Source organism: Pseudophryne corroboree, chromosome 8 (genome assembly GCF_028390025.1).
Source record: "Pseudophryne corroboree isolate aPseCor3 chromosome 8, aPseCor3.hap2, whole genome shotgun sequence".
Taxonomy (NCBI): Eukaryota; Metazoa; Chordata; class Amphibia; order Anura; family Myobatrachidae; genus Pseudophryne; species Pseudophryne corroboree.
In genome coordinates, this window is record NC_086451.1 from 275,034,930 (window position 1) to 275,048,312 (window position 13,383).

Here is a 13,383-nt window from a genome sequence, read left to right on the forward strand (position 1 = left end):
GGGGGAACAAAACACTGCCTGTTTTTTCTCCCCAAACCTAAAACCCATTTTTAGAGGTGCTTGGGTTAAAGTCAGAAATGTATAACACATTTTTTATTGCCGGGATCACGTCACGGATGTTCCTAGTGGATTGTGTATATGTCTCCACCTTGTCGACACTGGAGTCAGACTCCGTGTCGACATCTGTGTCTGCCATCTGAGAGAGCGGGCGTTTTTGAGCCCCTGATGGCCTTTGAGACGCCTGGGCAAGCGCGGGCTGCGAAGCCGGCTGTCCCACAGCTGTTACGTCATCCACCCTTTTATGTAAGGAGTTGACACTGTCGGTTAATACCTTTCACCTATCCATCCACTCTGGTGTCGGCCCCACAGGGGGCGACATCACATATATCGGCCTCTGTTCTGTCACCATATAAGCCTCCTCATTCAACATGTCGACACAGCCGTACCGACACACCGCAGACACACAGGGAATGCTCTAAACGAGGACAGGACCCACAAAAGCCCTTTGGGGGGACAGAGTAAGAGTATGCCAGCACACACCAGAGCGCTATATATATATATATATATACAGGGACTAACTGAGTTATGTCCCTAATAGCTTTTATATAATATACTGTATACAGTGCCAATTTTAATGCCCCCCCTCTTTTCCCTCTTACTGTACTGTAGAATTGCAGGGAAGAGCCAGGGAGCTTCCCTCCAGCCGAGCTGTGAGGGAAAAATGGCGCCAGTGTGCTGAGGAGATAGGCTCCGCCCCTTTTTCGCGGCCTATTCTCCCGTTTTTTATGGAATTCTGGCAGGGGTATTTACCTCATATATAGCCCCTGGGGCCATATATTGAGGTATTTTAGCCAGCCAAGGTGTTTTTATTGCTGCCTCAGGGCGCCCCCCCCAGCGCCCTGCACCCTCAGTGACCGGAGTGTGAAGTGTGTGAGAGGAGCAATGGCGCACAGCTGCAGTGCTGTGCGCTACCTTGGTGAAGACAGAGTCTTCATGCCGCCGATTTTCCGGACCATCTTCTTGCTTCTGGCTCTGTAAGGGGGACGGCGGCGCAGCTCCGGGACCGAACATCAAGGCTGGGCCTGCGGTCGATCCCTCTGGAGCTAATGGTGTCCAGTAGCCTAAGAAGCCCAATCCGGCTGCAAGCAGGCGAGTTCGCTTCTTCTCCCCTTAGTCCCTCGCTGCAGTGAGCCTGTTGCCAGCAGGTCTCACTGAAAATAACAAATTCCAAGACTATAACTTTCTAAGAGCTCAGGAGAGCCCCTAGTGTGCATCCAACCTCGGCCGGGCACGAAATCTAACTGAGGCTTGGAGGAGGGTCATAGTGGGAGGAGCCAGTGCACACCAGGTAGTCTAAGATCTTTCTAGAGTGCCCAGCCTCCTTCGGAGCCCGCTATTCCCCATGGTCCTTACGGAGTTCCCAGCATCCACTAGGACGTTAGAGAAAAGGGTATATAAAGGCTGGTGCGCCCATTAAAGACCAGTGAATATCTGACACACAAATGATTGAATTGTGTGATTCGCTCCAATTGAACAATCATTAAACAAAAGAGGTCTTCATGAAATCATTGAATTCCGTCTATTGAGCTCAATATAACAGATTCCACACACCCCACCAAAGACAAAGACTTTTTGCATTTGGAAACCATCACCTTTACACCATCACAGTAAGCACCAGACAGTCACGTACGACATTGGAGAGTGTCTGTAACACCAATAGCCTCTTTTTATAATTAGATATATTTTTATTTTATTTTTGACACCATTGACATCTCGCAATCATTATTAACATACCCAGCACTGGGACAGAGAACAACGACCTATTGTATTGTTCTATAGGCTTTTAAATTAACACTCCCAGTTGTGATGTCAGTGTCGGCAGTCCCTGCAGCTAGTGTATTGGCGGTCAGTGGGTAGCCCGTACACACATGCAGATGCACCAATATATCTTTCAGATATAACTGCATCGGCTGTGCTGCAGGGCTGATTAGATATGTCACAGCCATATCGGGTGTATACACCTGCCGATCGACTAGCAATACATTGTTCACCTCTTTCTAGTGCAGACGTGTCAAATCAGGCGCCGGTTTGTGAGCCAATCAGAGCCTGCGAACCGGCAGCAGCAGCTCTTGATTGGCTCAAGAGCCAGCGCCTGATTTCACTCGCCTGCCACAGTGGAGGCAATGCGAGCAGAGCCTTGAAAAGTGCGATGAGCTCACTGCTGGGGGCACATGTGCAAATTTCACTGTGGGGGCATGTGTGTTATCTGGCACTATTGGGGGCATATGTGTATCTGGCACTGCACTACTGGTGGAATGTGTGTATCTGGCATTATTGGTGGAATATGTGTATCTAGCACTGCACTACTGAGGGCATATTTGTATCTGGCCCCAATATGTGTATCACACACCCATTTTTTTGGAGCGCACACACAGTACCACTAAGACATTTTTCCTACTTGCACCACTGTATTCAAGTAAATGTTTACTTCACGATACTTGATATCTCTGATTATACTTTGAAAATTGCATATAAGACTTTCTTTTTATTGCGGCCCATACAAGGGCATTGATTATTCGGCCCAGTTGGGATTTTGAGTTTGACATGCCTGTACTAGTGTGTACCCTGCCAAATTTTCTGCAGACTTTAAAATGTTTACAATCTACCATTACCATGATGGAATACAAAAAAAAAAGATGATTGTAGTTTCATTACACAATTAGGCTGAAGACAAAGGGGTATATGCAATTCCGGGCGAATTGCGGCACTTTTTCGCCCGTTTTTAAATTCGACACAATTCGACCGTCGAATTCCGGCAGGTGGGTGCTGGAATTCGACATATTCGATAAAAAACTAATTCGACAGTCCCGCTGTCGAAAAACGGCCGATTTGACGGATTTTGATTAGATTTTAAAAAATGTTTAAAAAACGGGGAAAAAAACGGAAAAAAATTGCATGGGGTCCCCCCTCCTAAGCATAACCAGCCTTGGGCTCTTTGAGCTGGTCCTGGTTGCCAAAATACGGGGGGGAAAATGACAGGGGATCCCCCGTATTTTAACAACCAGCACCGGGCTCTGCGCCTGGTCCAAAAAATACGGGGGACAAAAAAAAAAAAAAATAAGAATTTACTTACCGATAATTCTATTTCTCATAGTCCGTAGTGGAGGCTGGGGACTCCGAAAGGACCATGGGGAATAGCGGCTCCGCAGGAGACTGGGCACAAAGTAAAAGCTTTAGGACTAGCTGGTGTGCACTGGCTCCTCCCCCTATGACCCTCCTCCAAGCCTCAGTTAGGATACTGTGCCCGGACGAGCGTACACAATAAGGAAGGATTTTGAATCCCGGGTAAGACTCATACCAGCCACACCAATCACACTGTACAACTTGTGATCTGAACCCAGTTAACAGCATGATAACAGAAGGAGCCTCTGAAAAGATGGCTCACAACAACAATAACCCGATTTTTGTAACAATAACTATGTACAAGTAATGCAGACAATCCGCACTTGGGATGGGCGCCCAGCATCCACTACGGACTATGAGAAATAGAATTATCGGTAAGTAAATTCTTATTTTCTCTAACGTCCTAGTGGATGCTGGGGACTCCGAAAGGACCATGGGGATTATACCAAAGCTCCCAAATGGGCGGGAGAGAGCGGATGACTCTGCAGCACCGAATGAGAGAACTCCAGGTCCTCCTCAGCCAGGGTATCAAATTTGTAGAATTTAGCAAACGTGTTTGCCCCTGACCAAGTAGCTGCTCGGCAAAGTTGTAAAGCCGAGACCCCTCGGGCAGCCGCCCAAGATGAGCCCACTTTCCGTGTGGAATGGGCTTTTACAGATTTTGGCTGTGGCAGGCCTGCCACAGAATGTGCAAGCTGAATTGTACTACAAATCCAACGAGCAATCGTCTGCTTAGAAGCAGGAGCACCCAGCTTGTTGGGTGCATACAGGATAAACAGCGAGTCAGATTTTCTGACTCCAGCCGTCCTGGAAACATATATTTTCAGGGCCCTGACTACGTCCAGCAACTTGGAATCCTCCAAGTCCCTAGTAGCCGCAGGCACCACAATAGGTTGGTTTAAGTGAAATGCTGAAAACACCTTAGGGAGAAATTGAGGACGAGTCCTCAATTCCGCCCTGTCCGAATGGAAAATCAGATAAGGGCTTTTACAGGATAAAGCCGCCAATTCTGACACGCGCCTGGCCCAGGCCAGGGCCAACAGCATGACCACTTTCCACGCGAGATATTTTAACTCCACAGATTTAAGTGGTTCAAACCAATGTGACTTTTGGAATCCAAAAAAAAAAATACATTGAGATCCCAAGTGCCACTGGAGGCACAAAAGGAGGCTGTATATGCAGTACCCCTTTTACAAACGTCTGAACTTCAGGGACTGAAGCTAGTTCTTTTTGGAAGAAAATTGACAGGGCCGAAATTTGAACCTTAATAGACCCCAATTTCAGGCCCATAGACACTCCTGTTTGCAGGAAATGTAGGAATCGACCCAGTCGAATTTCCACCGTCGAGCCTTACTGGCCTCGCACCACGCAACATATTTTTGCCAATTGCGGTGATAATGTTTTTGCGGTTACATCCTTCCTGGCTTTGATCAGGATAGGGATGACTTCATCCGGAATGCCCTTTTTCCTTCAGGATCCGGCGTTCAACCGCCATGCCGTCAAACGCAGCCGCGGTAAGTCTTGGAATAGACAGGGTCCTTGCTGGAGCAGGTCCCTTCTTAGAGGTAGAGGCCACGGATCCTCCGTGAGCATCTCTTGAAGTTCCGGTTACCAAGTCCTTCTTGGCCAATCCGGAGCCACGAATATAGTGCTTACTCCTCACCATCTTATCAATCTCAGTACCATGGGTATGAGAGGCAGAGGAGGGAACACATACCCTGACTGGTACACCCACGGTGTTACCAGAGCGTCTACAGCTATTGCCTGAGGGTCCCTGGACCTGGCGCAATACCTGTCGAGTTTTTTCCAACGGTTTATAATCCTGTGGAAGACTTCTGGGTGAAGTCCCCACTCTCCCCAGGTGGAGGTCGTGCTGAGGAAGTCTGCTTCCCAGTTGTCCACTCCCGGAATGAATACTGCTGACAGTGCTATCCCATGATTTTCCGCCCAGCGAAGAATCCTTGCAGCTTCTGCCATTGCCCTCCTGCTTCTTGTGCCACCCTGTCTGTTTACGTGGGTGACTGCCGTGATGTTGTCCGACTGGATCAACACCGGCTGTCCTTGAAGCAAAGGTCTTGCTAAGCTTAGAGCATTGTAAATGTCCCTTAGCTTCAGGATATTTATGTGAAGTGATGTCTCCAGGCTTGACCATAAGTCCTGGATATTCCTTCCCTGTGTGACTGCTCCCCAGCCTCGCAGGCTGGCATCCGTGGTTACCAGGACCCAGTCTTGAATGCCGAATCTGCGGCCCTCTAGAAGATGAGCACTCTGCAACCACCACAGGAGGGACACCCTTGTCCTTGGTGACAGGGTTATCCGCTGATGCATCTGAAGATGCGACCCGGACCATTTGTCCAGCAGGTCCCACTGGAAAGATCTTGCGTGGAATCTGCCGAATGGGATTGCTTCGTAGGAAGCCCCCATTTTACCCGGAAACCTTGTACATTGATGCACTGAGACTTGGCTCGGTTTGAGGAGGTTCCTGACTAGCTCGGATAACTCCCTGGCTTTCTCCTCCGGGAGAAACACCTTTTTCTGGACTGTGTCCAGGATCATCCCTAGGAACAGAAGACACGTCGACGGAACCAGCTGCGATTTTGGAATATTGAGAATCCAATCGTGCTGCCGCAACACTATCTGAGATAGTGCTACACCGACCTCCAACTGTTCCCTGGATCTTACCCTTATCAGGGAATCGTCCAAGTAAGGGATAACTAAAATTCCCTTCCTTCGAAGGAATATCATCATTTCGGCAATTACCTTGGTAAAGACCCGGGGTGCCGTGGACCATCCCTACGGCAGCGTCTGAACTGATAGTGACAGTTCTGTACCATAAACCTGAGGTACCCTTGGTGAGAAGGGTAAATTTTGACATGAAGGTAAGCATCCTTGATGTCCCGAGACATCATGTAGTCCCCTTCTTCCAGGTTCGCAATCACTGCTCTGAGTGACTCAATCTTGAATTTGAACCTCTGTATGTAAGTGTTCAAAGATTTTAGAATCGGTCTCACCGAGCCGTCTGGCTTCGGTACCACAATAGTGTGGAATAATACCCCGTTCCCTGTTGCAGGAGGGGTACCTTGATTATCACCTGCTGGGAATACAGCTTGTGAATGGCTTCCAAAACTGCCTCCCTGTCAGAGGGAGACGTCGGTAAAGTCGACTTTTGGAAACGGCGAGGGGGAGACGTCTCGAATTCCAATATGTACCCCTGAGATATTACCTGAAGGATCCAGGGGTCTACTTGCGAGTGAGCCCACTGCGCACTGAAATTCATTGAGAACGGGCCCCCACCGTGCCTGAGCTTGTAAAGCCCTAGCGTCATACTGAGGGCTTGGCAGAGGCTGGAAAGGGTTTCTGTTCCTGGGAACTGGCTGATCTCTGCAGCCTTTTTCCTCTCCCTCTGTCACGAGCAGAAAAGAGGAACCTTTTTTCCGCTTGCCAACAAAGGACTGCGCCTGATAATACGGCGTCTTATTTTGAGAGGCGACCTGGGGTACAAACGTGGATTTCCCAGCTGTTGCCGTGGCCACCAGGTCTAAAAGACCGACCCCAAATGTCCCCTTTCAGAGGCAATACTTCCAAATGACGTTTGGAATCCGCATCACCTGACCATTTTACTGGTAGAATTGGACAACGCACTTATACTTGATGCCAGTCGGCAATTATTCCGCTGTGCATCATGCATATATAGAAATGCATCTTTTAAATGCTCTATAGGCAATAATATACTATCCTTATCTAGGATATCAATATTTCCAGTCAGGGAATCCGACCATGCCAACCCAGCACTGCACCTCCAGGCTGAGGCGATAGCTGGTCGCAGTATAACACCAGTATGTGTGTAAATACCTTTTTTTGGATACCCTCCTGCTTTCTATCAGCAGGATCCTTAAGGGCGGCCATCTCATGAGAGGGTAGAGCCCTTGTTCTTACAAGCGTGTGAGCGCCTTATCCCCCCTAGGGGGTGTTTCCCAATGCATCCTAACCTCTGGCGGGAAAGGGTATGCAGCCAATACTTTAAGAAATTATTAATTGTTATCGGGGGGAAACCCACGCATCATCACACATTTTATTTCTCAGATTCAGGAAAACTACAGGTAGTTTTTCCCTCACCGAACATAATACCCCTTTTTTGGTGGTACTCGTATTATCAGAAATGTATAAAACATTTTCCATTGTCTCAATCATGTAACGTGTGGCCCTACTGGAAATCACGGTTGTCTCTTCACCGTCGACACAGGAGTCAGTATCCGTGTCGGCGTCTGTATCTGCCATCTGCCTGACGGCCTATGAGACGTCTGGACAGGCACAAGCTGAGTAGCCGGCTGTCTCATGTCAACCACTGTTTTTTTATATAGAGCTGACACTGTCACGTAATTTTCAACAGTACATCCACTCAGGTGTCGACCCCCTAGGGGGTGACATCACTATTACAGACACTCTGCTCCGCCTCCACATCATTTTCCTCCTCATACATGTCGACACACACGTACCGACACCCAGCGCACACACACAGGGAATGCTCTGATAGAGGACAGGACCCACTTAGCCCTTTGGGGAGACAGAGGGAGAGTTTGCCAGCACACACCAGAGCGCTATATATGTATAGGGACAACCTTACAATAAGTGTCTATCCCTTATAGCTGCTTATATCTGTTATTTTGCCAAATAAGTGAACCCCTCTCTTTTTTACCCTGTTTCTGTAGTTGCAGGATGCAGGGGAGATTCTGGGAGCCTTTCTACCAGCGGAGCTGTGCGGGAAAAATGGCGCTGTGTGCTGAGGAGATAGGCCCCGCCCCTTCACGGCGGGCTCTTCTCCCGCTTTTTACTGGAAAACTGGCAGGGGTTAAATACATCCATATAGCCCAGGAGCTATATGTGATGTATTTTTCGCCAACTAAGGTAAATTAATTGCTTCCCAGGACGCCCCCCCCCAGCGTCCTGCACCCTCAGTGACCGGAGTGTGAAGTGTGCTGAGAGCAATGGCGCACAGCTGCAGTGCTGTGCGCTACCTTATGAAGACAGGAAAGTCTTCTGCCGCCGATTTATGGACCTCTTCTTGCTTCAGCATCTGTAAGGGGGCCGGCGGTGCGGCTCCGGGACCCATCCATGGCTGGGCCTGTGATCGTCCCTCTGGAGCTAATGTCCAGTAGCCTAAGAAACCCAATCCACTCTGCACGCAGGTGAGTTCGTTTCTCTCCCCTAAGTCCCTCGATGCAGTGAGCCTGTTGCCAGCAGGTCTCACTGAAAATAAAAAACCTATTTAAACTTTTACTCTAAGCAGCTCAGGAGAGCCACCTAGATTGCACCCTTCTCGTTCGGGCACAAAATCTAACTGAGGCTTGGAGGAGAGTCATAGGGGGAGGAGCCCGTGCACACCAGCTAGTCCTAAAGCTTATACTTTGTGCCCAGTCTCCTGCGGAGCCGCTATTCCCCATGGTCCTTTCGGAGTCCCTCAGCATCCACTAGGACGTTAGAGAAAAAAAAAGAGTAGGGGACCCCCGTATTTTCGGACCAGCACCGGGCTCCACTAGCTGGACAGATAATGCCACAGCCGGGGGTCACTTTTATACAGCGCCCTGCGGCCGTGGCATTAAATACCCAACTAGTCACCCCTGGCCGGGGTACCCTGGAGGAGTGGGGACCCCTTCAATCAAGGGGTCCCCCCCCAGCCACCCAAGGGCCAGGGGTGAAGCCCGAGGCTGTCCCCCCCCATCCAAGGGCTGCGGATGGGGGGCTGATAGCCTTGTTGAAAATGGAAGAATATTGTTTTTTGCAGAACTACAAGTCCCAGCAAGCCTCCCCCGCAAGCCGGTACTTGGAGAACTACAAGTACCAGCATGCGGGGGGGAAACGGGCCCGCTGGTACCTGTAGTTCTACTGCAAAAAAAAAATACCCAAATAAAAAAACATATATATTTTTTTATTTTTTTATTTTTTAAATATATAAATAATACTTGTGCCTCCTAAATAGACAAACCAAGTACCTAATCCCTTCTAATATAAATAGATATGCGATTACCAAAAAAAAAAAAAAAACACAAATTTTTATTATTAGATTCCGCCAGCAAAGTGTGGCGGGTTGAAAATGACGAATTTACTGTCTAAAAGCACTGTTGTCGAATTTACAATCTTCAATTGAATATACTTTTGTTGAAATGCCGCATTTGTACCATTGCAGAAATGTCGAATTTGACAAATGTCGAATTTCAAAAAGTCGAATTTTGAATGGCCGTTTTTTTGGCGAAAAGTACTGTATTGCATTGTCGAATATTTTTTTTTTGCGAAAATGTCCCGTTTTTCGAAATTTTCGGGAATTCGACCGCAATTGCATATACCCCAAAGCGTGGTAAATTGGGCGTAATTTAGGTTAAAAAAAAAAAACAAAAAACACCTGCACATTTTTAACAATTTCTTCTGCTTGCAAAATACTGATTCACTATTAAGCACTAATAAAACTTCTCCAATACAGCATAGACCAAAAAGAACTCAAACTCATGAAAGAAAATCACATTTTTTATATGTATCATCTACTAACTTCAACAATCAACTTGCATTGTCACCATTATCTGAGGGCGACTCCTGTCACCTACCAGAGTTTAAAATGGCTCTCTCTGGCAAAAATACGTCCGTGTTCCGGACTGCATGTTCTCAACTGCCCATACAGCCTACATTACAATACAACCTTCCGCTGCCATCCCTATTCTCTATAATTATAACAATATACATAACTGCATATGTGTACATTTTGAGTTTGCACAGAGCGATTTAGTGCATTAAGGCTACAACATTACATCTCAGCACAAATTGGGTGTTTTTCATATGTAGCTGAAGTACATTCTATATATAATTTGCTGGCAGGTCAGTGAAGTAAATACATGGGCAGGCAGAGAGGGCATGGGGAGGGTTTAGAGAGGGATAATGTAAGAGGCCAAAGGACATTGACAAATGAAGACCTCTCACAAACGTAAGCATTAAGCTATAAAGGCTACAGAAGCACTGCATATAAAACCACAATATTAATTTTACTTTTAAATTACAAATTATGACATTTTATGGGCTCCCAGAAATGTCCCAGTAATCAACTGAGAGGGGAAACATACAGTCCTACTAACAGAGAAAAACTATGTTTTACAAAATGGTTCATCAATAGGTCTACACCACAAGCACATGTAAAGAGACAAGGTAAAAAGAGTAAACTTACTATAATATCTGCAAGGACTCCAGCAGCTTGATCCTGCTTCAGATTTCCTTTAATTACTTGACAAGCCAGCTCATAAAGAATTTGCTCGATTTCTATGTAAAAAAATAAATATTTATTAATATATATAAAAAAAAATTCACCATCATGAAAACGACAAAGCATTATATAGATATTATGGGCGGGATTCAATTCTTACACCCCTTTCCACTCCTGTTCTGTTTCTGCCCTCAGGGACGTTGTATCATTATTTCAACTCGCTACCCCCGAAGTAGCGAGGCACCCAACCCTTTACACAGCTAAACCTGATTACTATGGGCGCAGTATGCGCGATTACGGAGATCATTTTAGAAAGAAAATTGGGCGTGATATATCATTTGAATCTCACCCTATAAATCTATATATACACATACACAAGAGATTACCCAAAAGAAACATGAATAGTGTTCTAGAGGGCTGGGCACTTGGAGTACGTGAATAACCTATATAGTGCATTATATACAAGTGTTTATAATGCACGTCTCTGCCCCCTTTTCTTCAGGTATTCCTGCGTTGTGGACCGGGGATCGTGGTTTTCTGGCAATCAACAGTAAGCTAGTCAGCCGCGTCATGGAGCACGTGACCAGAAGTACTTTCAACCCTAACTTCAGCTCCCGGCGGGAAGCCTGACGGACGGCATGGAGAGACGCACACTTGGATCCCATTTAAGGCACAGTAAGCACTTCACTTGACTATGTTGGTATTTTTTCACAGCACTACACCTTGATAAAAACGTCTAGATGACATTGAAACGTTGGCGAGACTGAATATGCTGTTCATCGCTTTATAACTACAGCTCCTAATACAACTGGTTTTTGAAAAAGCCCAGAGTGCGCCACCTGGATCTTGCTCTGCTACAGGGGTCATACTTGCAAAGGTATTCCCCAGAGAACCCAGCCTGGTATACATTACTGATGGAGGGCCCCCCGGCATCTGCATAAAGACAGTGAGTGCCATAAAGAAGAGGAAGTGTGTATATACATACATACAAATATATATCTACATGTACATATATCTACATGCCGTGCGGGATGCAGGCCGAACTCTAATGTTTATTTTAAGGGGGCAATCATTTGCAAGGCTAAACCATGCCTTGTAAATGTTTGCCCCCTTAACAATACCATTCCAATTAGGCCAGCATCCCCCATGGCCACTGAACTCAGACTTCAGTACATCCCGCCCCAAGTCTGTGACAAGCCATAGCAATTTAATTTCTGGCCTTACAGTACCTCCCCACAGAACAGCTAGCTAGGGTTGGGTTTTTGGCTTACTTTTTGCTTTTGGTTACAGAATTTTAAATGAGCCAATATTACGCTGCCACATTTACTTCTTATAGGATTAACACCAAAAGTAATTCTGTAATAAGGAACCACTTAAATATAATGCAGAAACATTTTGTATTTTAATTTAGATCAGCCAGTTTTGTGCAAACACCCAATGTGAACAAATAAGAATTTACTTACCGATAATTCTATTTCTCGTAGTCCGTAGTGGATGCTGGCAACTCCGTAAGGACCATGGGGAATAGCGGCTCCGCAGGAGACTGGGCACAAAAGTAAAAGCTTTAGGACTACCTGGTGTGCACTGGCTCCTCCCCCTATGACCCTCCTCCAAGCCTCAGTTAGGACACTGGGCCCGGACGAGCGTACACAATAAGGAAGGATTTTGAATCCCGGGTAAGACTCATACCAGCCACACCAATCACACCGTACAACCTGTGATCTGAACCCAGTTAACAGCATGACAACAGAGGAGCCTCTGAAAAGATGGCTCACAACAATAATAACCCGATTTTTGTAACAATAACTATGTACAAGTATTGCAGACAATCCGCACTTGGGATGGGCGCCCAGCATCCACTACGGACTACGAGAAATAGAATTATCGGTAAGTAAATTCTTATTTTCTCTGACGTCCTAGTGGATGCTGGGAACTCCGTAAGGACCATGGGGATTATACCAAAGCTCCCAAACGGGCGGGAGAGTGCGGATGACTCTGCAGCACCGAATGAGAGAACTCAAGGTCCTCCTCAGCCAGGGTATCAAATTTGTAGAATTTAGCAAACGTGTTTGCCCCTGACCAAGTAGCTGCTCGGCAAAGTTGTAAAGCCGAGACCCCTCGGGCAGCCGCCCAAGATGAGCCCACCTTCCTTGTGGAATGGGCTTTTACAGATTTTGGCTGTGGCAGGCCTGCCACAGAATGTGCAAGCTGAATTGTACTACAAATCCAACGAGCAATAGTCTGCTTAGAAGCAGGAGCACCCAGCTTGTTGGGTGCATACAGGATAAAACAGCGAGTCAGATTTCCTGACTCCAGCCGTCCTGGAAACATATATTTTCAGGGCCCTGACTACGTCCAGCAACTTGGAGTCCTCCAAGTCCCTAGTAGCCGCAGGTACCACAATAGGCTGGTTCAAGTGAAATGCTGAAACCACCTTAGGGAGAAATTGAGGACGAGTCCTCAATTCTGCCCTGTCCGTATGAAAAATTAGGTAAGGGCTTTTATAGGATAAAGCCGCCAATTCTGAGACACGCCTGGCTGAAGCCAGGGCTAACAGCATTACCACTTTCCAAGTGAGATATTTTAAGTCCACAGTGGAGAGTGGTTCAAACCAATGTGATTTTAGGAACCCCAAAACTACATTGAGATCCCAAGGTGCCACTGGAGGCACAAAAGGAGGCTGTATATGCAGTACCCCCTTGACAAACGTCTTAACTTCAGGAACTGAAGCCAGTTCTTTCTGGAAGAAAATCGACAGGGCCGAAATTTGAACCTTAATGGACCCTAATTTTAGGCCCATAGACAGTCCTGTTTGCAGGAAATGCAGGAAACGACCCAGTTGAAATTCCTCTGTAGGGGCCTTCCTGGCCTCGCACCACGCAACATATTTACGCCAAATACGGTGATAATGCTGTACGGTTACATCCTTCCTGGCTTTGATCAGGGTAGGGATGACT

At 46.8% G+C, this 13,383-nt stretch overlaps 1 protein-coding gene across 3 annotated transcripts in view; it reads right to left on the minus strand.

Annotated features, from left to right (window-relative positions):
- The window catches only part of THOC2 (THO complex subunit 2), a 479,267-nt gene that overhangs the window by 436,760 nt on the left and 29,124 nt on the right, over positions 1-13,383 (minus strand). For all 3 annotated transcript variants that reach the window (XR_010183065.1, XM_063937241.1, XM_063937242.1), the window contains exon 3: positions 10,391-10,482. Coding sequence is in view for 1 of the 3 variants with exons in the window: in XM_063937241.1 (XP_063793311.1) it covers positions 10,391-10,482 (92 nt within the window). In the remaining 2 variants the exon portion in view is untranslated. The remainder of the gene's footprint in view (positions 1-10,390; positions 10,483-13,383) is intronic.